This window comes from Girardinichthys multiradiatus, chromosome 20 (assembly GCF_021462225.1).
Source record: "Girardinichthys multiradiatus isolate DD_20200921_A chromosome 20, DD_fGirMul_XY1, whole genome shotgun sequence".
NCBI lineage: Eukaryota > Metazoa > Chordata > Actinopteri > Cyprinodontiformes > Goodeidae > Girardinichthys > Girardinichthys multiradiatus.
In genome coordinates, this window is record NC_061812.1 from 37,521,572 (window position 1) to 37,548,645 (window position 27,074).

General features: G+C 38.9%; 1 protein-coding gene across 2 annotated transcripts in view; it reads right to left on the reverse strand.

The window, feature by feature from the left end:
- The window catches only part of prickle2b (prickle homolog 2b), a 140,238-nt gene extending 115,658 nt beyond the window's left edge, over nucleotides 1-24,580 (reverse strand). The window contains exons 1-2 of one of the 2 annotated variants that reach the window (XM_047348195.1): nucleotides 24,373-24,580; nucleotides 23,891-23,976 (exon numbers count right to left, since the gene is read on the reverse strand). In XM_047348195.1, coding sequence (XP_047204151.1) covers nucleotides 23,891-23,976; nucleotides 24,373-24,414 — 128 coding nt within the window. In that variant the 5' untranslated portion in view covers nucleotides 24,415-24,580. Of the gene's footprint in view, nucleotides 1-23,890; nucleotides 24,016-24,372 lie in introns of both variants that reach the window. The other variant, XM_047348196.1, reaches the window with a different exon arrangement.
- Nucleotides 24,581-27,074: the final 2,494 nt, after the last annotated feature.

A 27,074-nucleotide genomic window follows, 5' to 3' on the forward strand; every position in this document is an offset into this window, starting at 1 on the left:
TAGTGTGGACTGAGATGCTAATTTCACATGTTATATTGACAAAAATATGACCTCAGCTTTTCTATTTCCCTTTGGTGACCTGATGATATTTATCTTGCATATACCAGAAATGTTCACAAGTATTTTTTTCCAAGTCCTAGTCAAGTCGTCGAGGCTGTACTTAGACATTGCACATTGAATTCTCAAAGCAGTGCATGAATACATGGAATTGTGTAGCATATAAATTACAATGTACTGAACGAGGCAAAGTGTAGTAAATACATAAACAAATGTTAAACTTCTGAATGAACGGCACAGGAAGTGCTTTTAGTTTGATATTTTCATCCAGAACTGTCCTTGTAACAATGCAGCTACGTTAACAGTGTAATAATGTCAGAGGTTAAGTTACGTTTATTCTGTTCTGTAATGATCCAGTCAGTCATTTAGTGATTTGCACTAGCATTCATTTAGAGAGGCATTCATTATGAAACTAGAGCTAACATAAATAAATTGTTATGATCATGATTATGATAATATCTCTTAATCCACGACCGTCATTTGATAATAATTAAGGTCATCCGTTCACAGTAAAACATGTGCAACAGCTGCAGTCTGTAGCTCATATACCATCTTCCTTTCACTCTTCATTACATCAGATAAAACTGATACTGAGACTCGAGTCAGGCCAGGAGTCTCAAGTTTTTAGGGTCTGAAGTCTTTTATTCGTTCGACTTAAGAGTGACTCGAATCCAAGTCTCAAACTTGAGTGCCATCTCTGGGTATATGTCAGAATAACTGCTAAATGTTGAAAATTTTATACTTCGAGTTATACTTTCATGCTACTTATTTTAACACGACTTGGCACTAAGATAACTTACAGTCAGGAAAAACGAAGGTTTCCCTAACTGCAAAAATGAGATACATCTTGGACCAACAGGTCTTTGTCAGGCTGCAAAATGTCAGGAAAATAAGTAATTGTAATTGTGTAATACTAATCCTAAAATTTGCCATAATAATATTGATTACATTTAACCCGCATTCTCCTGACTCTTTTCCTTCTTTATTATTACACATCCACACACTGTAAGCTTTAGTATCTCAGCTGCTGAAAATATACATCCAGAGTGGCTAATGAGGACAGTTAAGAGTCTGTTGTGCAGCATATCAGCAAAAAACTTCTCATACCTCCTGACAAAAGTAGGGATGTGTGCTTTGTTTTAGAATGGCCTAATCAACACGTAGCATTATGCATGTAGATCAAAAGGTGTGATTTTAGTCTCATTTGACCAAGGCACCTTCTTCCACATATTGATGTGGCTTAAGCAAACTACAAACAAGACTTTTTGAGGTTTCTCTCAACAAAAGCTTTCTTCTTCCCATGTTTCCATACAGACCAGATTTGTAAAGTCTACAACTACTAGTTTTTCTGGCAGAAGATTCTCCTACCAGAGCTGTGGACCTCTGTAGTTCCTCCAACATTACAAGAAGCCTCTTGACTGCTTCTGTGATCAATGATCTCCTTGCCTGGCCTGTCAGTTTAGGTGGAGGGCCAAGTCTTGGTGGGTTTGCTGTTGTGCCATACCTACTTTATTTTGGGATGACTGATTGAACAGTGCTCCGTGAGATGTTCAAAGCTTAGGACATTATTTTATAACCTAACCCTGCTTTAAACTTATCCACCTTTTTATTTCTGAGGTCTGTTATGTTCCTTGATCTTCATGATGCTGTTTGTTCTCTAATAAATCTGTGTATTTATTTACATTAGCTGACTTTTGGAGGCAACTGGTTGATAGGATTATGTTTAGGGATATCAGATTAAAAGGGTGTTAAAAAGTTTTTTTTACATCAGACTTCTTTTGTAAAACATTTTGAAAACTTATATACTGCTTTGTGTTTCTTTATTTCATAAAATCCCAATAAAAGTTATGCTTATAGAAGCAAACGTCCACAAAGGAGAAACAAAGAAACACTCTAGCTAACATTAGCCATTCTCCTTGTGCTGGAGAGTCATTATTCAGACACATCTTGGTTGAATTAGAGCATCTGTGTTTCCCCAACAGGGCCGAGAAGAGCTGCAACTCAGCAAACAGAGGGAGGGATGTTACAGGCAGATGGAGATAGTTTTATTTTCCAGACTAGAAGGGAACAAGGCCAATGTGTCATTCTATATTCTGGTGTGGTAAATGATTTTTAGGGGCTGCCCACCATCTGACTAAAACGGCGGCACGCTTTCTGGCTCAGATGTCAAGCTAGTTAGTATTACAGGTTTCCGTTCTTTAGAAAGGTTTTTTTTGTTGTCTCGATGAGCAAGGGAAAACATTCACAGCATTGTACACAAAGCCGCTTCAGGCATCAGGGTTAAACAAAGAGCGTCTGGCCTTTGCACCTGTTGTCGTGCACATGCGCTGGCCCAAACCTCTTACCTCAAACGCATCCTACACCAACACCCCGCATTCCACCTGCGTTAGGAATCAAATATCAGTGAAGACATGAGGAGAGCGGGGTTACCCGTTCTTTTTCCCTGAAACCACATGCAGTCATTAACCACGGTCTGCTTCCACAGTCATTATAAGATATTTACTCTTATATGTGATCCAGAGCTGAAAGCCTCAACCTGGTTGGCTGGAAACCAGATCAAGAGACAGCTGTGGCGTCACTTGCAGCACACCAGACACAGATGTGGCTCCAACACCAGCTCTTAAAGAATTACGGAGATGAAAATGACCCTAAACACATTAGAGGATAAACAAACAAACAAAACGGAGAGACTCATAAGCCCACCAGATGGAAATAAAATGTGCCATAAAAAATAGAGAGGCCTGAAACAGACAAGCTTGAGCTCCATGTTCCCACATGACAGGAGACAACAGTTTCCATGCACTGCAGCTTATCCAACCCGTCTGCCTCCCGTTTCATCACTGAAGCTGCAGGCAAACAATTTACATTTTACTCCCAATCTGCTCGCATGCAGTTCATTATATCCCCATTACTTTCTGCCTGCTGAAGACATTAAAGAGACACTAATGAGGAAGAAGAAGTTTGGTTTGAACAGATAAATAAATAAGCACGTAAGAAAAAAAAGATACACACAGGGAACGGTCTCATGAGAATCAAACGAGAGCGAAATCACCACCCAAAGACCACTTATAAATATAGGACTCTTTGATCTCTGCACAGAATTAGCGATTCATCAGACATGATGAGTGTGTCAGAGTATGGCACAGGCAGCATTTTCTTCTTTTTTCTTTGAATGAGGAGGGGTCGAAGTGAAGAAAAATTAAATTCAGCTAAATGATGTAGAGACGCACAGTGCATATCACTGCCCTCCTCCACGAATCAGCTGTATCCATCTGAACAGACAACTCCATATGAACCACAGATACCACACAGATATATCGCAGAAACGTTGCTATCTGTGTGCAATTCTCCTCAGAACCTTTCAAAACCTTTTTCTGGGTCAGAACAAAATCTTAGGGTCAGTTGCAACCATTAGAGGCTATTAACACCAAGGGCTTGTTTAGAAAAATAAATGTGTAGTCTGAAAAACTCCACTGGGTATTCAGATTAGATCAAAATTAAAACAGATATTTCAGTTGTGTCTGGTAAAAAGCAAAGGATGAATATGGGGTAAAGCCCAGTGCAGGTTCTGTCATACTGTGAGCCCGTTTTTCTTTTAAAGATCCCAGGAACCATTTTAAGGGGAATGCGTATTGGTAGCACGGCCATGCATCCGTCAACTTACATGCACCTATTGGTGCCCTGCTGAAGTGGGTTGAGACAGAACAGATTAGAACCGTCAATGCTTTTTAATAGAACCGGGCTCCAAAAGTTGCCGTAGTGGGCACCTTGGAGAGACAACCAGACGCAGCTTGTTTAAAAGAAAAGGATTCATATATTTAGACGTGCATCTTTGGACACCATTCCTGTTGCCCTTTAGAGTGTATGATTTCAGGAGCTCTTTAAATTTCCTGGATATCTTAAATCAAAATCTTGTTTCACCTGAGAGAAATCTCAAAATGTGTCTTCATCTTTTTTTTTTTCAGCAAATATTTCACCAAGCACAAAATCAGCCTTCTTTCGTAGCCATGACAGTCCCCAGAGCTAAATCTTTCCTTTCTGCACATGTTCCAACCTTTTCAAATATTAGACAAAAGAGGTCGTGAAGGTATTGCCCACCAGGGTACCCATAACTGTACTACTCATAACTTCGGATATTTGTATTAAATGTTAGAGCTTTCTATACTTTCCACATTTTTTAAACAGTTAATCTTTAAGTTTTTAAAAAGCAATTGTGTCTTATGATCTGTAGGTGAAACAACACTGGTATTCAACTAAAATGATCATCTATGTAAAAAACCTATAGCACTTGGACTTGGTCAAAAAAGGGCTGAAATACTTGACTATAAACAGACAATTTAAAGCACAGCTGGTAATTATTGCTTTAGTTTTGCCATTTGAAAATATGGCAAAAAATAGCAGTTCTACTGTTTTGTTTGGCATTTAAAACAGACCCACAAGTGCAGTTCAACCTGTAATTAAAGTTGTCTAGAGTCCAAATACAGTAAAACAGCCCTTTTCTCATTTTTAAATTCCAATCAGTAACTTAAAAAACAAAATGCTGATGGGTAAAGTTTGAAAAGGATGATATAATTTGGCAAAACAAAAGATACAGGATTTGACTTAAATGACTGAGAAAAAACTAAATTTAACCAATGTAAGGGTTTTGTTATTTACAAATTTTAAAAATGAAAACTATTTCCATACTAAAATGTATATGTTCTGTAGTTATCCAAATGTGGAAAATGATAAAAGATAATTCCAGACTTTTCCAGACCATTCAAGACTGCATGGGAACCCTGTCATGTTCTTAATAATGTAATATTTATTAATAAGTTACATTGCGAAGGACTGACATGTAATAAATATTTGGACTTCACTTTTTGTCTGAACTTTGTTAGAAATATTAGTAAATGTTGACTTTGAGGCTGATGGAAGCCATTCGGAGCCTTCCACCCAGCCTGTCTCTTTGCGGTCTGGTGGGTCCAAGATGAACCCGGTGGGGTGGGAAACCCCAAAAGGGGGATTAGATGGGAGAAAGGAGGATTTGTTGGTTAAAAGCTGCCCTCTGACATGGATACAACGGTCTTTGGATTCAGCAAATCAGCTCAATCTGTCTTTCATCCCTGAACTTGACCATCGTCCTGTCACTTAACGGATGTCACATTTACTATTGTTTTTACACAGAACAGCAGAGCTTGTTATCCTACTGAAGATCAGTGTTGCATTAAAAACTCACAATAATATATGAGCTTTTTACTGGTGCTCTAGAAGTTTGAATGCTTTGGTTTCTGTTAAATTTCCAGATAACCCAGTCTATTATGCTTAGTTTTAATAGATAGTAGGGCATCCTACAATAAGTACTTCTCACTAAAAAACTTAAAAGATAGGGTTTAAAATAATTCCCCACCATTCAGTGACTCTCGTCTCCCGTTTAGAAGAGATTTTAAACAATATGAAACTTCAGTTAAAGCTGCTAATTTTAAGTACCTGGATAAAAGAAACCAGGTTGAGGAAAAGTTGGAATTAGTCATTTAAAGTGTCCATTTCATTTTAAACTAGTGTAAATGCCTTCGTATTGCAACAGCTCTAAAATTTTATTTTCCAAAGCAAGTATGCCTCCTATTTTCTATATATATTATTTATATTTATATCATTAATATTTCTATATTCTCTCGTCTGCAGAAATACACTGATAATTCTGCAGTCGTGGGGTGGATCAGAGATGGACAAGAAGCTGAGTACATGAAGGTGGTGGACCGCTTTGTGGCATGGTGTGGAAACAATCATCTCATTTTGAACGTGACTAAAACAAAGGAGATGATTGCAGATTTTAAGAGAAACAAGAACAGGTCAAAAACTATTTCCATCATGGGAGAAGAGATGGAGGTGGTGGAGGAGTATAAATATCTCAGTGTTCACCTGACAACAGACTGGAGTGGAGATGCAACTGTGAAGTCGTCTACAAGAAGGGACAGAGCAGACTGTACTTCTTGAGGAAGCTTAGGTCCTTTGGTGTTTGCAGCAAGATGCTGCATATCTTCTATAAGTCTGTTGTGGAGAGTGTGATCTCTTCTACCATCATCTGCTGGGGAAGCAGCATCAGAGCCAGGGACTTAAAAAAGCTCAACAAGCTGATAAAGAAGGCTCTGGAGCCTCTAGAGATCATTGTGCAAAGAAGGATGCTTCATAAAAGTAGGAACATTATGGAGAACCCTGAGCATCCTCTTCATTAGACTGTCCTACAATAACGGAGTGTCTTCAGTCAGAGGCTTCTTCAGATCTACTGTAAGACAGACCGCTACAGGAGATCCTTCCTGCCCACAGCCATCAGCATCTACACCGGCTCTTTGAAGAAACCTGCATAATATGAGCTATAACAACATTTAATTTCCCTTTGGAGTGAAATAAGTATTTTTGAATTGAATTTGAATTAAATTTCAAATTAAAATGTGCTACTACTGCCCCTACATGGCTCTCATCACTGCTCCACCTAAAAAGGGGATTTAAGTATTTCAGAGACTCCTGATCTACTGGGAATTATAGCTACAACATTCATATGATGGCTGCTTCCAACAGGACACTGTGCCATGTCATAAAGCTCAGATCATCTCAAACTGGTTTCTTTAACGTGATGATGATTTCACTGTACACCGATGATCTCCACAGTCACCAAATTTCACCTGTTTGCACCATGGATTACGCAGCAACTGTGTGATGCTGCCATGTAAAATCTCTGAGTATCTCTTATCCTTGTTGAATCCATGCAACAGAGAATTTAGACTGATCTGAAGGCAAAAATCTGATCCAAACCGGCACTAGCAAGGACTAAATAAATATAGAAATGGAGACAGTACAACTCCCAATTGTTAAGAATAACTAACATGTATGTTCATGTAGATCAGATTTTAATCTGGATCTTTACAAACAGTGAGCCACAACAAGATAAGACCCCTGGGAGGAAGATTGAAGTCTCTCATCCATGAAATTATGGTTTAAGTGACTCTTTGGTGTCATTCTATTTCTCTCTCTCTCCATCACAGACAGACACACCCAAACACACTTGCCATATGTGCACAGATTTAAGAAAAACCCAAACACACAACAAAGCTTGTGTGAACCAGCTGAAAAGAAGCAGAATGCCATCCTGTCTGATTGAGCTTTTTAGCTTCAGCCTTGACTCATGTGGGAATGTAAGTGGAGCGTAGACAACACATCACCCACTTTTCATATGACAGCAAATTACACACAGATAGAAATGAACGTAGGAAGAGGATGGGTAAAGAAACACAGATATGTGGAGAGAGAAAGAACAAACAGATGATAAAGAGTCAAAGCTGTGATATGGGGTAAGACCTCATTTCATCTATCAGTACAACAAATAATCTTTATGTTTTACACCTAAGTGCTGCTTGATTGAGTAGCTGTCAGGGCCTCTTTTCTCAAAATGAGACGGAGACCCCAAACTCTCAGGTCAATATGCTACTAAAGCCGACCAATTATCAGAGGGGCGGCTGGATCAATAAACCAATCAAATATTTAACACTGTGTGCAGCGCAGACAAATGAGGCTTTGGAAATCAGTACTGAACTCACTAAAATAATAAATGTGTCTAAAAGAACTCAGGAGCTAAATGTTCAATACATAAAGAATGAAAAGGAAATCAGACCCATCACTTCTTATCCAGTCCATGATTCAAGTATGATAGGGATAGTTGAACTACACTGACCTCTAGTGGATCCTGCAAAAATCAAACTGTGCACTATGTCAAACCCCAATATGATTCCTACTGAGATCTTCCAAATGCATCAAACCTCCCTGGTACAATGTGCTCAAACACATCTTTGTCAGTATTACATTTAACTCTATTTTTATCTAATTCATCTCAAAAGGGAACAGGTGGCAGGGCAGTGAGAAGACAGGGAAGGGGCTGGGCGGGGGGATAAAACATGAGGAGAGATTCGAAGAGCGCTTTGAAGTGGTGCACTGCTTAAACCACGGTGCACACTTTAAGGTGGGGGACGGCACGGATGGATGTTGGATGGCTGAGGTGGATCAGGGTATGAAAATGGATAAGTGCAGGCAAATGAGAGAGCAGCAAATTGTGTTAAAAACTAAAGAGTGAAAATAAAAGCAGATGTCAGGGATAGCTGCAGGTCAAAAGTTTTAGATACACTTTCTCAGTCAATCGGTTAGATTGTAGATTCTAACCAAAGGCAACAAAACTATGAATGAACACACCTGGAATTATGTAGTAAACAAAAAGTGTAAAATACCTTTAAACATTTTTATATTTTAGCCTTTGCTTTGATTACTGCTTTGCTCTCTTGGCATTCTCTCCATGAGCTTCATGAGGTGTTCGAGAGTCTTGAAAGAAATTCCCAGAAGTTCATTGAGAGACGGCCAAAGGTTAATATTTCAATCATTACAGCAAAGGACGGCTTCTTTAAAAATCTAATATATAAAACATATTTAAAGTTGTTTTAAATTTTTTGTTTGCTACATAATTACATATGTGTTTATTCACTGTTTTGATGCCTTCATTGAGAATCTACGTACAATGTAAATAGTCATGAACATAAAGAACGCCATTAAATAAGAAAGTGGTTCTAAAATTTTTGACCGGTAGTGTATGTGATTGTTTTTATGTTTTATTTAAGCTTCTTAGTTTCTATCAACTAGAGATGCACCGATCTGGCGTCTATCGGCCGATCCCGATTTTTAAAGATTTAGATTTTCTTTCAAAACGCTATTGTACCCATTTATGCATCAAAGCATGTCCCCATCTGACTTTCAGTACTCTCAAAAAAGAGCATTAAAGTACCTGCTGCTGGTTGATGCTTTGAAATACCAAAATTGTAGACATTCTTCGTTTCTAGTGCATATAATGAATAGTTAAATAAAGTCTGACATTTCAGTATCTGACCTGTCGCTCATTGCTGATCAAGGGAGATGTTATAGATGTATTACATTGTATGTATGATTCTGTGGCTTTTTCTAATCTCATTGCTGCCCTAATTAAATATATCTGCCCTTGTTGCTTATCTGCCACACCGCTCACTGCTACAGCTTACACAACATAACTGTTGATATCACATAAGACGCAACACAAAGTCAAAGATAAACTGATACAAGAGGATGACACCCTTTAGTAGGGTTAAGAACAGGCATAGATATAAGCAGGACTCACGCTCCATTCTTTGCTCCTCTCAGTTCATCCCTAAGATGGGCTGAGGGGGCCCGGTACTGAAGGTGAATGTCACTCTGCATCTGTTCAGTTGTATACTCTGTTCACTGATCGTTTTGGCATTAAATCTTGATTTTATACTTAACCATTTCTCATTATTTCACAAGGTAAATACTTTGCTGGTTTTACCGGTTGGGTCTCGGAACTGGAGAGAAACGGACCCATTAGTGCATGGAGGGAAAAAGAGCGAAAACTCCCATTTTGCAACAGAGGAGTGTCTGGTTGTGGTATCTGCCCATTTGCTTGGCTTGTCTTTACCATCAATCCCACCTTCTTTGAACATCAATCCCTTCCTTTGTTAAACTAATTAGACAGTTATGGTGTTGGGACCCCAGCCATGGGTTACAACAGTAAAGGACAGTAAGGACTTTTCTGGAACTTTTAAAATAAATCGCATTAACCTACTTCCAGCTCAGCCGGGAACAGGAGTAACAGAGGACTTTCCATGACGTCAGTGTTTGAATAAAAATCCAGCGTTCCAACAAACAGACCTCTTTCCATGCGGATCCCCATGGGAACCAGACAGGAGAGGCACGCGTGTGTATGTCTCCTTGTTGGCAAGCAGACATAACTCTTCAAACTGCAACCAGGAGTGTCATACGATCACGTGATCATATACACAAAGTTAAGTAAGAATTAATTGCTGTTTGTGTATCAAGTATTTATTCATGAACGGGGGTAATTAAGGTGCAAGCGTTGCTTGACTTTTCTTTCTGAGGTCGACAGAAGCAAACTGCATTCCAGAGAGTTCCCAGCAGTCTCTACAACGCCGAGTGGAGCGCTTTTCCCAGCCTGAAGGAAGGACAACGGGAACACAGCACCATGGCCACAGCAGTAACGTGCAGTTCGGCCGGGCCTGGAGTATGAGCCACCCCACCCCACAGCTACAGAGGTTAGCTGCAAGCTAACCCTTTGTTACCCACACGTGGATGTTTTCCTCAACGCCCAGGACAACTTCTTCTCAACACAGTTCACGTAAGAGGTAGTGTTTGGGCAGAGATTAGTTTAGAATGAAATAATCTAAACAATATTTGTTTCATGACGTTTGGTTTTTGTTTGTGTTGTGTTTTTAAAGTTAAGACAAGCTTTACTTAATGGGTGGTTTTAAACACAGAAGAATGGCCATAACGTGCCGTCCATGCTTAAGCATTTAATTTTTAGTGGTATTTTAAAGGTATGTGCTTGATTCTGGTAACAGGCTATAAGCTTCTTTTGTTAGCTTCAACCGCTAACAGCTAAGAACACGTGCGATCGTCTTTCTGGGATCATTTACCCAGAAATGTTGTTACTTTCCAATCTAGGAAATAATATTTCTCTAAATATTATCTTACTAAACGTGATAACAAAATAAACACCACTAAAGATCATTTACCCAGAAAGGTTGTTGTTCCTCATTCAAAATTATATTTTCTCAAATATTATTTTAACATTGCCTTCATAATATTTCCTTAAATATTATTTTAATAAATAAAGGCAGCTAATTAAACACCGTTGAGAATTAGTCATCCAAAAGGTTGATTTATTCAGCAAATCATTCTTTGAAATGTTATTTTATTAAAATAATGTTTTATTTGATCTTGCATTGTGAATGTGTTGTTTGAAGGTATACCACTTATTGTCTAAGTAAGTTCCAAGACTAACTTAACTTCATTTCCAGATTTTTCAAGATAATCCTTGGTTCTCAAACATAAATAACATTGTATGGTAATGTTGCATCACTCTTTCGTTCAGGGTTTTCAACCATCTTTGATCAACTTGTTTATATTGTACATTAGCCTTCGTTATTCTTTCATTTTGTTTGGTAGTTTAGTTGGGCTGTTTTGGCATAGTAATGAGTTTGTTCATTTAAATATGTTTGATTTTGAGTTGACTTATTTTTGTTAGTAAATTCTTGTATTTTAAGAAATTGTGTGAATTCGTCGTGTGTGTGTGTGTCTGTGTGTGTGTACAGAGTTTTGCTGTTCAATAATGTCAGAGTTTGGCTCAACCCTTTCAATTTTGTCCTAATATCACCGCCTTATAGGGCTGGAATTCACAGGACAACCCTTAACAGACCTAAATATTATTTAATAAAATATTTAGTATTAATATTAAATAATATATTAATATTCATAATCACAACAGTTGAAATTAAAGATGAAATATTTGTTGCAAACAACATTAAACAGCCAGATGCGTCCATCAACAGGCAAAACCTTTAAATACGCCAGATGCTGAAAAGTCTGATTTTCTTTTTTTGATGCATCAAAAATAATAACTTTTTTAATTTGCTTTATAAAAATCAGAAGGAGGTTTGGTATGATTTACCTTGCTGTCATGTATTAATGGAGATTATTCCTTAAATGTCTGTTGGATTCTAAACTACTATCTCTATCAATGAATGCACAGCATTTTTTCCTGCACTTTTCCCTGTATATTATCAGTCTTTGGGGCAGAATTTCTTTTATTCGTAAGAAGAAAATCTAAGCAGTTAGTCCAGGATCCGAAAATGTAAAACAGAAAATGTTTTCCTGTTTTATTTAATTTCACTATACATAGCCGCAAACAAATACAATCAACGTCTGCCAGTTGATCAAAACATCTACCACCTTCCTACGTTCTGAAGCTATTCACACAGTTCCTACAAAGCTTCAGCAATGAATGCAGATCTTTCTCTATCCTAAATTGTACTGCAATTATCAGAAGATTATCGGTCATCTTCTTTGAAAAAAAGCCTAATGACATGGCGAAGATTGACTGTACATTTTGCACATAGTGCAACATAATCAACAGACACCATAATATTACAAGCTCTCTGCCTTGTTTGTTACCATAAATTACTTCTATGACATTGTGATATTTTCTAGTAAAACCTTTTGAATAAATAAATATAGTGAGAATACTTCTCATGACCAGCACCAGTCGCTGTCAGATAACAGGACAATATGTCAGAATGCTAATTCAGTCAACCATCTATCCAGAACAAATGGGTTGGAAATTGAAGTCCTCCGCACAGTAAATATTAACTCTCTGTTCCTCTGACAGCCTTGAGCCTGCCTCATTTTATTTTTAGTGACAGTTCAAAGGCAGCTCAGCACAAGCCTTCAATAAAGGCACGGATCAGGATCAGGATCAGGGCAAAAGATCTAGGTGAATTAGTATCACTAGGGCAAGAGTCAGTGGGAAACTTAGATCCTTTCTAGTGGAAAAGAGGTGAAAATTGTTATATATGATGGACAGCTGTGTAAACAAAATCTGGTTTAAATTAAAATGGGTCTCATAGAATGGTTGGAAATATTCGTATTCCACCTTGAACAGACTAAATTAAATTCACTCCTTGTTTTAGTATGGGTCACAGTGGTGTGACCCATTGTGTCTGTCTGTGAGACAGAGCAAGTTCTCATGCCTATCAGTTATAATCCAAATGCATGAGCACCTGTTCCTGATGACCTTGATAACAGTGATGGAGAAACTTCAAAAGACTTGGATCAGGGTGAAGCTACACATGCCAACTCTGACCCACACAGCTGTTGTGTTTAATAATTCTGTGTATTAAGAAAATACAAGGAAGATAGATAAGTTGATGGATAGATGGTTAGAGTTAAATACAGGACAATCCTGAGAGCACGAAGAACCTGAGACTAAGCAAAGGTACACCTTCTAGACATACAGCTAGAGCTATAATGTATGCTTAAGATCAAACTACATAATTTCTTAGAATGGCCCATACTCTGCATGTCGTGCCCTAAGATGAACATATGAGTTTGAAGGTGAGCTTTTGCCAACATTTCTCTCATAAGGGCATTCACATTCACAATTTACTATATTTAATGTGAACATCTAATATTATAAACCTAAATAGTATATAAAGCATATCCGATCCTCTTTCAATCATTTCTGTATGTTTTTAACTACAATTTAACAGGGTTAAATTGTACTTCTGTTCACATAGAAACTATAAATCTTTCAGGAAAAATTATTTTACATGAAATTCAGATAAACCAGAACAGTAGCACATGGCCAATAATTATTATTGGACTGGCAATTTGGGTTTTTTGTCTCAACGTTTTAATCATCTGCATCACAAAACAATCACGCAGTCTCCCTAAATTTCAGTGCCTAGCCCAACTATAGCCCCTAACATAAATATTTGGTGGTCGATGTTTACACTATTTTATTCTTTAAATGGTATTTATTTAAATCAGTTAATATTTATTATCAGACATTCAGTTTTTTTTACATGGCTTTTCCGCTAAATCACAAAGAGCCCTGGATGGTAAATCTTTCTGTTTACAGAAACATACTTATTGTGGTTGCTGTTAAAAAAATAAATCTGTTTTTTTTCCAGAAAGTAACTATTTATTCTATAATTACCACCCTTTAAGAAATGATCCAGTGATGCAACAATTTCCATTGTGACTATGGGAGTTTAAATTGACACAAGAACAAACATAGTGGAGTTACTGTGTCTCAGTAAGACATTTTTGCCTGTCATAGAGACAGGCTGGTTTACTCTGACTCGTCAAAGAATGGAAAAGTAAGTAATAAGACCTTTAATTTGTTTCAAACAAGTGTCACACAATGCTATCAGATTTGCTTTTAAATCAGTTAAAACTAAAATATTCAAAAGGCTTCAACTTGTAAGAAAGAGGCAATCTGACAAGAGGGTTGGATATGAGTCGATTCGTTTTGGAGAGTTTGAAAACATGGAAAAAACAAAGTTAGTGTGGTCAGAGAGAGACGGCTTGTCTGTCTGAAACAGCAACCCTCAATGACCACTGACCTGTATTCCTTTTAAATCCTATCTGAGACACCATGAAGAACTTTCTCCACATGTTGGACAACAATCGAAATAGAGGAGCTGCAAGAACAAAGTTCTCTATGACAGATTTGGTTAATACACATATTTTATACAACCAAATCAAAAGCATTGGCTGGTATGCGTACAGTCTGACAGCACTAATGACAGAAGGTTACAGAAACCATTACAGGTACTGAGCGGTACAGACACCTGACACCTCACAGAGTCTCCTGTTACACATCCAGAACCCACCTGGTGGATGAAATGACACCACATGTTGTGCTTTATGACCCACTCGGACATAAAACAGACCACAGGGGGAATGCAGCACACGCAGGCAAGGCTGAATCTGAACCAGACGAGGGGATTCTTTCAATTTAAATAACACAGCTGCATCAAAATACAGCTTGGAGAAGGAGGATGATGTTTATTGATACAGAAGAGATGACACAATACAAAGGCTCCTGAAGGGAAAGCAATACAATTCTCAATCCTTGAGCAAATGCTCTGACCAGAAAACTATGCAAAAGTATCTCTGTGTATTGTTGCCAGAGGCACTGAAATGATATATGAATTTAACAAGACACATCAAGCAGTATGTCAGGACTCCATGCTTGTTTTCATTATTAAATAGTATGGTGGACAGAGGAAATGAGGAATCCTGCAGGAATTCAGCCCTCCATCTGTAACATCAGTGTGCATGTGCCTCACATAAGCCTGGCTCCTGAGTTTTGAAAGCTGGGATTTCATCAAAATCTAACAGCAACCCAACAGGGTCCCATAGCATCTTAGCTAGATTGACGTGCATACACCACCAACTAATCCTCAAGAGAGAATAAGTGCAGTAAGATGGATGGGGAGATGTTCAGACTAAGACGTCTGAGGACCTAAAGGTCAGAAATATCATTTATATCACCCTTCTAGTCATACATCACAGGATTCTGCACTCCAGCCCCTTTAAAGGGAATCTGCTCAAGATGACAAAGAAAGCACACTATTAGCAGGCAAACAGCCAAGTCACATATAATAATAGTATTCAGGCTCCTTAAAACACATTCCATTTTGTCACTTTCAGCCACAAATTTGGGATAGATGAACAAAAAGCAGCACAAAATCTGAAAGGTGTGTCATGCATTTGTAAAATACACCCATTGGTGAATAGTAAAACCTCATTTCATTGCAATTGCAGCTTTGCTCATTTGCACATAAAAATTTTGCAAATTCTTCTTTGCACAATAGTTTAAGCACGGTCGAAATGGTGGGAGACCTTCTGTAAGAATCAATTCCCGAGCTTTGCCACAGATTCTCAGAGTGATTTAGGCCTGAACTGACATGACTATGCTTTGATCTAAGCTTTCCATCTAGGAGTGGAGATTAATTATTTTGTTTATTGTTATCATGGAAATTTCGATTTATCATGATATAAATGTCAAGACCCCAAAAACAATATTCTCAGCATTGTCACATTTACTATTTTCTCCATTGAGGATTCCACGAATGCATCGTACACCCATATTTGTGGATTTAATTTGACAAAATGTGTAAAAGTTCAAGGATTATGAATAATTTGTGAAGGCACTGTACACTACTGCTACATTCTGCTTCCAAACAAGAAGAACATAGCCCACAGCGTCAGAACTTTAAAGAAAAGAGGATCTTCATCTCGATGCCAAAGCGCAAATAAATCACTAAGTTCTATTGTCTGGCACCAACCACCAATAGGTTTTTCGTCCCAGCTCCCCCCTCTTATACAGCAGCCAGAACCCATTCATACGCCGAAGCACTCTGACAGTTTTATTTGCCAGGTCGTCTTGTTAACACAGTGAATAGCTGGGCTGCCCAGTGTTATGCAGATCGAACTGGGTTACCAAAGGGACAGACGTCAGTGAGCCATTCACAGCCGGGTTAAAACTCAACCTCAGTCTCTCTCATTCTGCTGCAAGCACTATCTCCTCTCCTTTTCTTTCTTTCTGTCTCTTCGGTGTTGCTTTTAGACAGCTAATGTTTCACCCTAAACTTTGGCAAAAACAAGTACAGGGTTTGTTCAGTTTCAGTCAGCTCTGGCAAAAGCTGAACAATTTTTTTTCTTGGTTTAGATCTTATGTTGTGCTACTGGATGGGGTAAATGAAAAACTGGTGAACTGCAATGGTATAAATTCCTAGTCATATTTCCTACACATTTTTCATGACAAAATTCCAAATGTTTCCAGACTGAACTCTTAAGTTCAAAAGAAAGAAAGAAAGAAAGAAAGAAAGAAAGAAAGAAAGAAAGAAAGAAAGAAAGAAAGAAAGAAAGAAAGAAAGAAAGAAAGAAAGAAAGAAAGAAAGAAAGAAAGAAAGAAAGAAAGAAAGAAAGAAAGAAAGAAAGAAAGAAAGAAAGAAAGAAAGAAAGAAAGATATACTTTTCCACACTTGTGTTCTCTTTTCCATACTTATCCAGCCCTACAAAACACTGTAGTCAGATTCAACACTTTTCCAGGCTTTTCCATACTGCACAGGCACACTGGGAATCCTCTCAGTCTGTGAAGCAGGTCACATATAACGTTCAGGAGCTAAAGAATGCCAGCAACGTGCAAAAGAGAGTCATGTGAGCTCACTGATCAAATATCACAGTGACGCTTAGGGTTCATGTTAATAAGCTGGTAATGAGTCTCATTAGCACAAAGAAAATCAATCAACCTAAAGGCAGCCATTAATAATTCAGATGGAGCATGTAGTGCAGGGAGAAACTGCTCTGAGCAGCCGACTTAGCTTCCATAGTCAGATATCTGTAAAATTTACATGACAAGGAGATAAGTAATTTCCACTTAAAATTAGAGCCAAAGGTGAGCATGAATCTGTCTCTGGCATGAACGTCATTAATTTAGAGTTTAAAATTATTTATCCGGAAAGCTGATTTTTGGATTATGCCCGAAAGCAGGATCTGTTGCCAAAAAAGAACCAGTTTCAATAAACAAAGCCAATTCTGCCAAAAGTGATCAAATATCCAGTCAGAATTATGCCAGAAGCTTCTTAATAGCAAGTTATCAAGGTGCATCCTGCTAAGAGACATTTATCCAAATATAGGTGGAGGTGTGTATAACTGTCACCGTGTGGTTCAGAGAAAATTCAAATTAATTAAAAACACACATAACTAAATGCCCAAAATGAATGACATTCAAGCCCATGATGAGAGTATGTAAACTTCTAAATTGAACATATTCTAAACACCCCACAAACTCTCTGATGTCCCAGATCTTTCCTGAGACCTTTAGAGTTAGGACACGTGTAGTGTCTGGTTTGACACACACATCGGAGCTTAACAACAGGAGAACATTCTTGAGGGCAGTGTTTTGGTAGGCCTGGGAGGGTGGTTGGTGTAAACGCCACACTGTCTCCTCTTCCTACATTATGAATAGAAAATAAATGGTTCAACACCCTCAGTCTGAAAACACGGTGGGGCTCAAAGTGGCAGAACCTTCTATAGGTTCAATATGGTAAGAACTATGCCCGTACTGTACGTTACGTTACTGAAAATGAAGCAAATTCTGAAACTTTTCCACATATTGTCATGGTGCATACATAGTACATTGCATATTAAATTAAATTTTTTATGTGACAGACCCACACAAAGTACTGGATAATTGTGAAGTGGAAAGAATACAAAGCAGGGTTTTTAAAATACAAATTCCAAATAAATATCTGTAAAGTGTGATCTGCTCCTAATCCTGGCTGACTTAGATTTAAAATGATTGTCATTTGACCATTACATTTCGTTTCTGATATGAAACGACACAGACATCTATCAAAAGATAAAAAGACAATATAAAAGGGGTATTATTTTTGGAAAAGAAATCTACATTTTTATTTGCTTTTTGAAAACGGCAGCATGTCAAAAATTATTTATATCTTTCTGAATAATAAGTTGAAATATCATTATTAGTTTTACAGCAGTCAAAGCGTCCTTATAATTGCTGACCAGCTTTTTGCATGTTTCCACTATTATTTTGTCAACTTATCTTTGGTGATGAGCTCCAAATCTTTGAGGCCTCCTTGCCATCACGCCCCTCCCCCCAGTGGCCCAGCTAAGTCGGGACTCTAGCTGGGCCACTCCAAAATGTTGGTGTTATTTCCAGTGAGAAGAAACATGTTGATGAAAATCTAAAGATTATTTTTAAAACAAATCTGCCAGGGGTATGAATAATTGTGCACTTAACTGTACATTCAGCCCCCGTAAGGTAACCGTTTGTAGTAACAGCTTCCACCCAGAATGTGCATCAAATGGAATTATTTTAATAAAACAACTAACCATCAGTCAGACTGGATGTAAAACCATCAAGTCCATCCACTGATTCTACATTAGAGTTAGGACTTTGACTGGACCATTCTAACACACAAATATGATGTGATATAAATAATTTTATCGTAGCTCAAGCTGTATGTAAAGGGTTGTGTTCCTGCTGGAAGATGAAGTCCACCCCAATCTTCAGTCTTTTGCAGCCTCTCACACATTTTCTTCCAGGATAACCCTGCATTGACCTCAGGGTTTCATCTTCTCAGTAACTCTGGCAGTTTCCTGGTGCTTTGCATTTCAAGAAATTGAAATGCATTGAATAATTTTCGTTCCACTTCACAATTAAGCATTTCTTTGTGCTAATCTATAATATAAAATACAAATGCCTTAGGAGAAAGGCCGCAGATTGTGTTGGAATATAAATATCTGGGGGCGGTATTTGATTCAAATTTGTCATTTAAATCACACACAAGGGTCTGTAATCAGATCAAATTTAACTTCAGTAATTTCATACACATTCGTCATCAGATGTCCATACAGGCAGCAAAAATGTACATGCATTCTATGATTTTGTCCCATACTTACTGTTTACCTATCTGGTCTCAAGCTAATGCTACAACTCTAAAACTTTTGCAATCACTCTATAAACAAACTATAAAAACTTTGGATAAGAGAAAAATTATTAACGGGTTATCATCCCCCCTACTTTACCAGTTTGTTAATATCCACACATCACAGCAGAAACAGAGGTGCAGTGAGGGGATACTGAATTATTCCTTTTAGGAAAAGTGCATTTGGCCAAACCGCTTTTTCTGTTCGAGCGGCTACTAAATGGAACCTCACCACCATGACCATCGGAAGTCTAAATGTAAATATGTGGTTTTACTCCTTTTCTTTTAGGGTAACTTTTACCATCTGTCTAGACACTGCTGGTGAAAAGTTGCCTTCTAGCTAACTCTGGAATATTGACAGAAATGATATTAATATGCAATGTCCATGTAATAAAAATATATAGATATATACAGTACAGACCAAAGGTTTGGACACACCTTCTCATTCAAAGAGATTTCTTTATTTTCATGACTATGAATATTGTAGCTTCACACTGAAGGCATCAAAACTATGAATTAACACATGTGGAATTATATAGTGAACAAAAAAGTGTGAAACAACTGAAAATATTCTAGGTTCTTCAAAGTAGCCACCTTTTGCTTTGATTACTGCTACGCACACTCTTGGCATTCTGTTGATGAGCTTCAAGAGGTAGTCACCTGAAAAGGTTTTCCAACAGTCTTGAAGATGTTCCCAGAGATGCTTAGCACTTGTTGGCCCTTTTGTCTTCACTCTGCGGTCCAGCTCACCCCAAACCATCTCGATTGGGTTCAGGTCCGGTGACTGTGGAGGCCAGGTCATCTGGCGCAGCACCCCATCACTTTCCTCCTTGGTCAAATAGCCCTTACACAGCCTGGAGGTGTGTTTGGGGTCATTGTCCTGTTGAAAATTAAATGATGGTCCAACTAAATGCAAACCGGATGGAATAGCATGCCACTGCAAGATGCTGTGGTAGCCATGCTGGTTCAGTATGCCTTCAATTTTGAATAAATCCCCAACAGTGTCACCAGCAAAGCACCACCACACCATCACACCTCCTCCTCCATGCTTCATGGTGGGAACCAGGCATGTAGAGTCCATCTGTTCACCTCTTCTGCGCCGCACAAAGACACGGTGGTTGGAACCAAAGATCTCAAACTTGGACTCATCAGACCAAAGCACAGATTTCCACTGGTCTAATGTCCATCCCTTGTGTTCTTTAGCCCAAACAAGTCTCTTCTGCTTGTTGCCTGTCCTCAGCAGTGGTTTCCTAGCAGCTATTTTACCATGAAGGCCTGATTCACACAATCTCCTCTTAACGGTTGTTCTAGAGATGTGCTGCTAGAACTCTGTGTGGCATTGACCTGTTCTCTAATCTGAGCTGCTGTTAACCTGCGATTTCTGAGGCTGGTGACTCGGATGAACTTATCGTCCGCAGCAGAGGTGACTCTTGGTCTTCCTTTCCTGGGGCGGTCCACATGTGAGCCAGTTTCTTTGTAGCGCTTGATGGTTTTTGCGACTGCACTTGGGGACACTTTCAAAGTTTTCCCAATTGTTCGGACTGACTGACCTTCATTTCTTAAAGTAATGATGGCCACTCATTTTTATTGACTTAGCTGCTTTTTTCTTGCCATAATACAAATTCTAACAGTCTATTCAGTAGGACTATCAGCTGTGTACTGTATCCACCTCCTGCACAACACAACTGATGGTCCCAACCCCATTTATAAGGCTTGAAATCCCACTTATGAAACCTGACAGGGCACACCTGTGAAGTGAAAACCATTTCAGGTGACTACCTCTTGAATCTCATCAACAGAATGCCAAGAGTGTGCGGAGCAGTAATCAAAGCAAAAGGTGGCTACTTTGAAAAATCAAGAATATAAGACATATTTTCAGTTGTTTCACACTTTTTTGTTCAGTATATAATTCCACATGTGTTAATTCATAGTTTTGATGCCTTCAGTGTGAAGCTACAATATTCATAGTAATGAAAATAAAGAAAACTCTTTGAATGAGAAGGTGTGTCCAAACTTTTGGTCTGTACTGTATATTAAAGGTTTTGTTTTTAATGTGACAAAATATCAATTTTAAGGGATCATCATTATTGTCACTTGAAGTTTGTTGCATTCTGAAACTATTGCTGGGTTCCTAACGTTGGTGCCTGTTGGGGAAGAAAATGTTAGCTTTTTATTGTGAGACTACAAAGACGAGCAATTAAAAGTCTGCATTCCTGAGCTCACTGTTGCCCCTGTTAGTTTGCTTTAAGCAAAGGGGAACTCCATGGATTTTATGGTTCAGGGAGTCTAACTACTATTGAAGACACCAGAAGACAAATGCTACACAGCCCCAAGGTTGATGCAGCCTAAATATTTTGTCTCCTTGGGAGGAGATCATTCCGGCGTGCTGCAATGATAGGTTACATCTTAAGAGCATTGAGAAAGTAATGATGCCGAGGCTTTTTTTAAGCATTTCTCCACATCCTAGGTGCTTATGTAGAAGGCAACTAGACCTCTTCGCTAGTTTATTGAAGATGTTTCAGCTATAATTCTTCTTCAGTTATGAACAGAGATGGAGGTGATTTACACCCTAGGGACATGTTTGGACCATTGAGCAACGACCCAAACATTAAGCTGATTAGAGTGACATGTCCCAATTGCCCCATTAGTAACTTCAATGGACCCATTACTGTGAATGTTCTGACCAAAACTTATAAGCCTGTTACTTACAACCATGTTCAGAACTAAAGGAGCCTTTCGGATGAGAGGTGAAATGTCTTCAAGAAACAAAAGAAGAAATCCAGTTGCCTTCTACTTAAGCCCTTAGTACTGTCATTTCCTCGTGACTGATAATCTTCACCACACATTCTTTTACAAATAATTCTTATCGAACCACGCCAAGTAGGTCATTATCTCCTTTAGTTCCACTGTACAAATCATAATCAGCGAACATCCTTTATGACATTGTTAAAGGGATTCATTATGGTGCTTTTCATACCACTTTCCCACAGTTGTGTTACCCACATTAGTCACAGTTTAATCCTCTAACTGGAATCACCTGTAGCTCACAGCAACACCACATCCTCATACAATATAAAGCCTGTTTCACAGCATAGGCACACTGATGTTTTACTTGTGACTAAAGCAGCAAGAGGCAGGCCTGCACGCTGCGTGAGTTGTCTTCACTGGAAAAAGAAATCTTTAATGGCTTCCTCACGGAGACATGCACAGTTGATTCTGAATGCTACTCCACTTGAAAAGAAAACCTGAAGTGTCGTTGCTTGGAGAAAAGTGTGTTCCCAAATTAACAGCAGCTTCATTAGCCGGTTAGAGGTCACACCAGCAGCGAAGCAAATTATTTCTGAAAAGTCAGGTGTGCTATTGTACTCATCCGTCATTAGTCAATACTTTGTAGGTCAGCTTTTGCTGCAATTATAACTGCAGACCGAGTATCTGTAAACAGGAATGTTCAGATACTTAGTTGAATGTAGGTCTAGACTTTAACTGGACCATCAAAAAACATCAATACGATTTGATGTAAACCATTCCATTGCAGCTATGGCTGCATGTTCAGGGTTGTTGTCCTGCTGGAAGGTGACCCTGTAAACCAGACTCAAGTCTTCTGCAGCCTCAGTCTTCAGCAGCCTCAAACAGAGTTTCTTCTAGTCTAGTCCTGTTTTCAGCTCAGGGCTCTATCTTCTTATTAACATTGATCAACAACTCTTCAACAAAGGACAGATTTGTGGGGTACATGACAAAACGTTTCCCCTGTCGACAAACTTTCTAATCTAGGCTTTGGATCTCTGCAGCTACTCATCCTGTCCCTGCTGATGAAAAACATAACTTCTGGTTCCTAGGAACCCACCATTTTTGGGACCTGAGATGGTTCTCGCACATAGACAATGTTTGGAAGAAGGTTCAGCAGAGACTGTACCTTCTGCTGAAACTCAAGAAGTACAACCTTCCATATGAGCTGGCAATCTTCTACACTGCCATTATTCAGTTTCTCCTGTGCACATCCATCCCTGTGTGGGTTGAGTTATCCGCATAACAGGACAGGGCCAAATTGCAATGAACAATCAGGTCTACAGAAAGGATCAGACCATCCAGGGTGTTATGGATGTATGATTCTGTGGCCTTTTCTAATCATCTCTTTGCTGCCCTAATTAAATATATCTGCCCGTGTTGCTTATCTGCCACACCGCTCACTGCTACATGCTTACACACCATAACCATTAATCACATAAAATGCAACACATAGTCAAGGATAAACTGATACAAGAGGATGACACCCTTTAGGAGGGTTAAGAAACAGGCATATACAAAAGCAGGACTCGCGCACTGCTCTGGGCTTCATTTGGCTCATCCTAGATGTGCTAAGTGGAGCCCGGTACCGAAGGTGAATGTCAATCTGTATCTGTTCATTGGCATATTTTGTACACTGATTAATTTTATATTAAATCTTGATTTTATACTTAACCATTTTTCATTATTTCACAAGGTAAATACTTTGCTGGTTTACTGGTTGGGTCTCGGAACTGGAGAGAAACGGACTCGGCGGTGCACAGGGATGAAAGAGAGTAAAATCTCCCATTTTACAACAAGGGTCTAGGGTAAGGAAAGGGGCAGCTAACATATCTGCAGTCCCCACACAACCTGGACATACATTGTTCTCTAATGTTCTCCATAAACGTTCTTAACAGGACAGCTGTATTTATACTGAAAATAAATTACACTCTATTTGGTTAGGGAACTTTTGAAGGCAGTTGGTTGGACTGGATTTTATTTTTGGGTATCAGAATAAAAGGAACTGAATTCAACTGCACAAAACACTTTTCAAATTATGAAAACCTTCATAATTACGCACTGCTTTGAGTTGATCTATCACACAAAATCCCGCAAAAAATATGGGGTTGGAAAAAGGTTTGAATGCTTTCTCAAAGTGAAGTAAAGCAATGATCTACCTCCATTTGTGGAGCAGAAAGCCAGGACACTGATCTCCACAGGTGATACAAGGCTGTCCTCTCTGTTGTTCCTCTGCAGGCTTCAACTGGGGGGGAGACCGAAGCATAGGATGAGGGACTCACAGCTTCAAGCAGATGAAAACAACACATTTATTAGAAAATCTAAATATTTACTCTGACTGCCTGACTGAATCCTTTATGTGCTGCATCTATATCCCGTTTAAACACTTAGAACAAGCATCAAGAAAGTTAAAGTCACAGACTGAAATAGAAAAATCCTCAAGGAGCTGTTAGTGGCTCAAGTGTCAGAGTGCAACATTGCATCCCTATAGAAACAGGACTGAAAAGCGACAGAAAAAAAACGCACACACTTCTTAAGAAAAACAAGAAGAGTGCATCAAAACTGGAATATACAAACAATGCCCGACAACAACAGAAAAATAAAACGTCAGATCTGTGTAAACTTTGCACTCCCAACCTACCGATCTGCTGGCATCTCTCATCTTAGAGCCGCGACTCAACATGACGCGCTGATCCCAGAACAGTACAGGTCAGTCTTCTGTCTTACTTCCCACGTAAAGCGCGTAAAAAAACGGAAACTTGAGAGCGGCGCCTGTTCCCTAGAAAAGCTTTAACACTCCAAAGATTAAAACCCCCCAAAAAACGCTACCAAATCCTGGCTGCGGTCCTAACAACCTCCGTCGTTAATAAATGGAGTTCCGGTTAGCAGCTCCACCCTGCAGAGCTACAGCCAATGGAAGGCCTTATTTTCATCAGGACAAACTGTAATTAGGAGACGCTGCGTGTGAATTACAGTGCATTAGTTCCTTTGCAGACCCAGACCCGTTATTGAAGGAATAATCGCTGCCATCCCCTTTAAAGACTATTTTACCATGATTTGCACCACCTTGAAAGTGTGGGTCACTTTCCATCAGTTCTTATAGGTATCACTAAGTTTGGTGCTTTGCAGAGGGATGCAAGTCTTGAATGCGTTTCACTCGTATTGTATGTTATATTTCAACAAGTGTGTGATTGTGAAGTGGAACAAAAATAATTCTAGCGTTCACGTTTTTTAGAAGTATCTGCATAGCATGATTCTGCCATCACCCTGTTCACATCGTTTTATTGTGCATGCAGGAAACTCACAAACATGTGGCAAAATGAAATTGGATGTCTAATGGCTTTCTTACAAACAATAGATTTCTTCTTGCCACTCTTCCAAAAAGCCCAGATTCTCCAACCTGATCTGTGGATCAATGAAGCTCCTCCAGAGTGACCATGGGCCTCTTTGCTGCCACCCTTCTGATTTAGGTGGACAGCCATGTCTTGGTAGGTTTGCAGTTGTGCCTTACACTTTGAACAGTTTTTCATTAATTTGGGATATTGTTTTATAACCTAACCCTGATTAAATCCTCTCCACATTTTTCTCCCCAACCGGTCTATACGCTATACAAGTGCAGGCCATTTACCATTGATTTAGCTTTGTTTCTAATATTCCCTAATAAAAAAGTCTGAGGCCTTCAAAGAACAGCTGGATTTATACAGAGATTTAACTAAAGGAAATTGCTTGCCCTATATTTTGTTTAGGGATATGAGAGTATAGAGCAGGGGTGGGCACAGTTTTTGACTTGTGGGCCAGTATTTGTATGAACTGATATAAATGACAAGTAAAAGCCATAACATCAAAAAGGTTCTGTTCTTTAATAGATAGTAAAGCATGGATATCCAAGGATTATTGTTCAAATTATTTTCCAAATGCATATTTTCACAACACAGTAGAGAAATTCATGTTCGGAGGGCCGGATTAAAAACCTAAACGGGCTGTATATGGCCCTCGGGCTGCAGTTTGCCCATTCCTGGTATAGAGGATTACGAATGTATGCCACATTTTTTATTATTTTTACATATTGACATATTTTTTAATTATTTAAAAAATGTTATTCAGTAAAGGTGCTCTTTAATGAATAATAAAAAAAAAACATCTGTATTAATTTTCCTTTAAGGTTACTTCCTTGTCACATGCTCACTTATCAACAGAGAGACACAAAGAAAGACATCAGACATCATGCTTCAATATTAAAACAAAATAACTAAGGTTTGACGGACCTGATGGCATTTCAGGTCCATCACTTGCAGATAAAAGTTGAAAACCCTCCTGCTTGCATAGTAGAACTTGATTGTCAAAGAATTAGAGAGAGGGAATGTGTGTGTGCGTGTGTGCGTGTGTGTGTGTGTGTGTGTGTGGTACTAGTCGGCCTCAGTTCAAAGTCAGCTCAGGTTACCTTGAGGAATGGTGATGATGATGGGGACTCTGGGCTTTAAAGCTCCCCTCCTTACTGTAACTCTAGATTAAGAGTTTAAACGCTGCTTAAGAAATGAAAAACAACCTTTTCGCTGCTCTAATTTCTGAGAGCAATGCAAATGCAAGGTGCAAGCTGGGAAAAGCTCCTTATTTGGTTATCAACAGCATACAGTGGGTGTTAGCCCAGTAAAATGTTCCAGGACTCCATAATGTGTATAAATCTGTTTTGTATTATCTTAAATATCTCATCCATGAACTTTAGACATGCAGAAGTATGTCGGGTCCAGTGCTGGTGTTTGTGGGCGCAGATCCCCACAGGACCTTAGGTCACCAGTTTTCTGCTTCTCTTCCTAGAAGCTACACCTGGCCTGGCTCTGTGTCTGCCAGTGACACCTTTCTGGAGAGGGGAATTGTCCGAGCTTCTGCTGGCAACAACTTAATGCTCACCCTCTACCGATGATCCACATAGCCCTGTCTTTTAGTGTTTAACCCTTTCTCTCTCCTAGACATGGAAATTGATTGAGCTTTTACTGTGACTAACTCTATGTGCTCTCTTTCAGACTCTAACCTTGAAAACTGGCTCAGAGTTTATCTGTTCTTTCTTTCTAGGTGAAACGACTAAAGGAGCTACATCCATTAACATTTACTTTTCCTTCCCATAGAAAGGACCCCTGGATCAGTGCTTCTGTGTTCTTTTTGTGTCTCTACTCTGTTCTCTCAAACCCCCAGTCGGTCGTGGCAGATGGCCGCTCACACTGAGCCTGGTTCTGCTGGAGGTTTCTTCCTGTTAAAAGGGAGTTTTTCCTCTCCACTGTCGCCACATGCATGCTCAGTATGAGGGATTGCTGCAAAGTCAACGCCAGTGACTGTTCACTGTCTCTA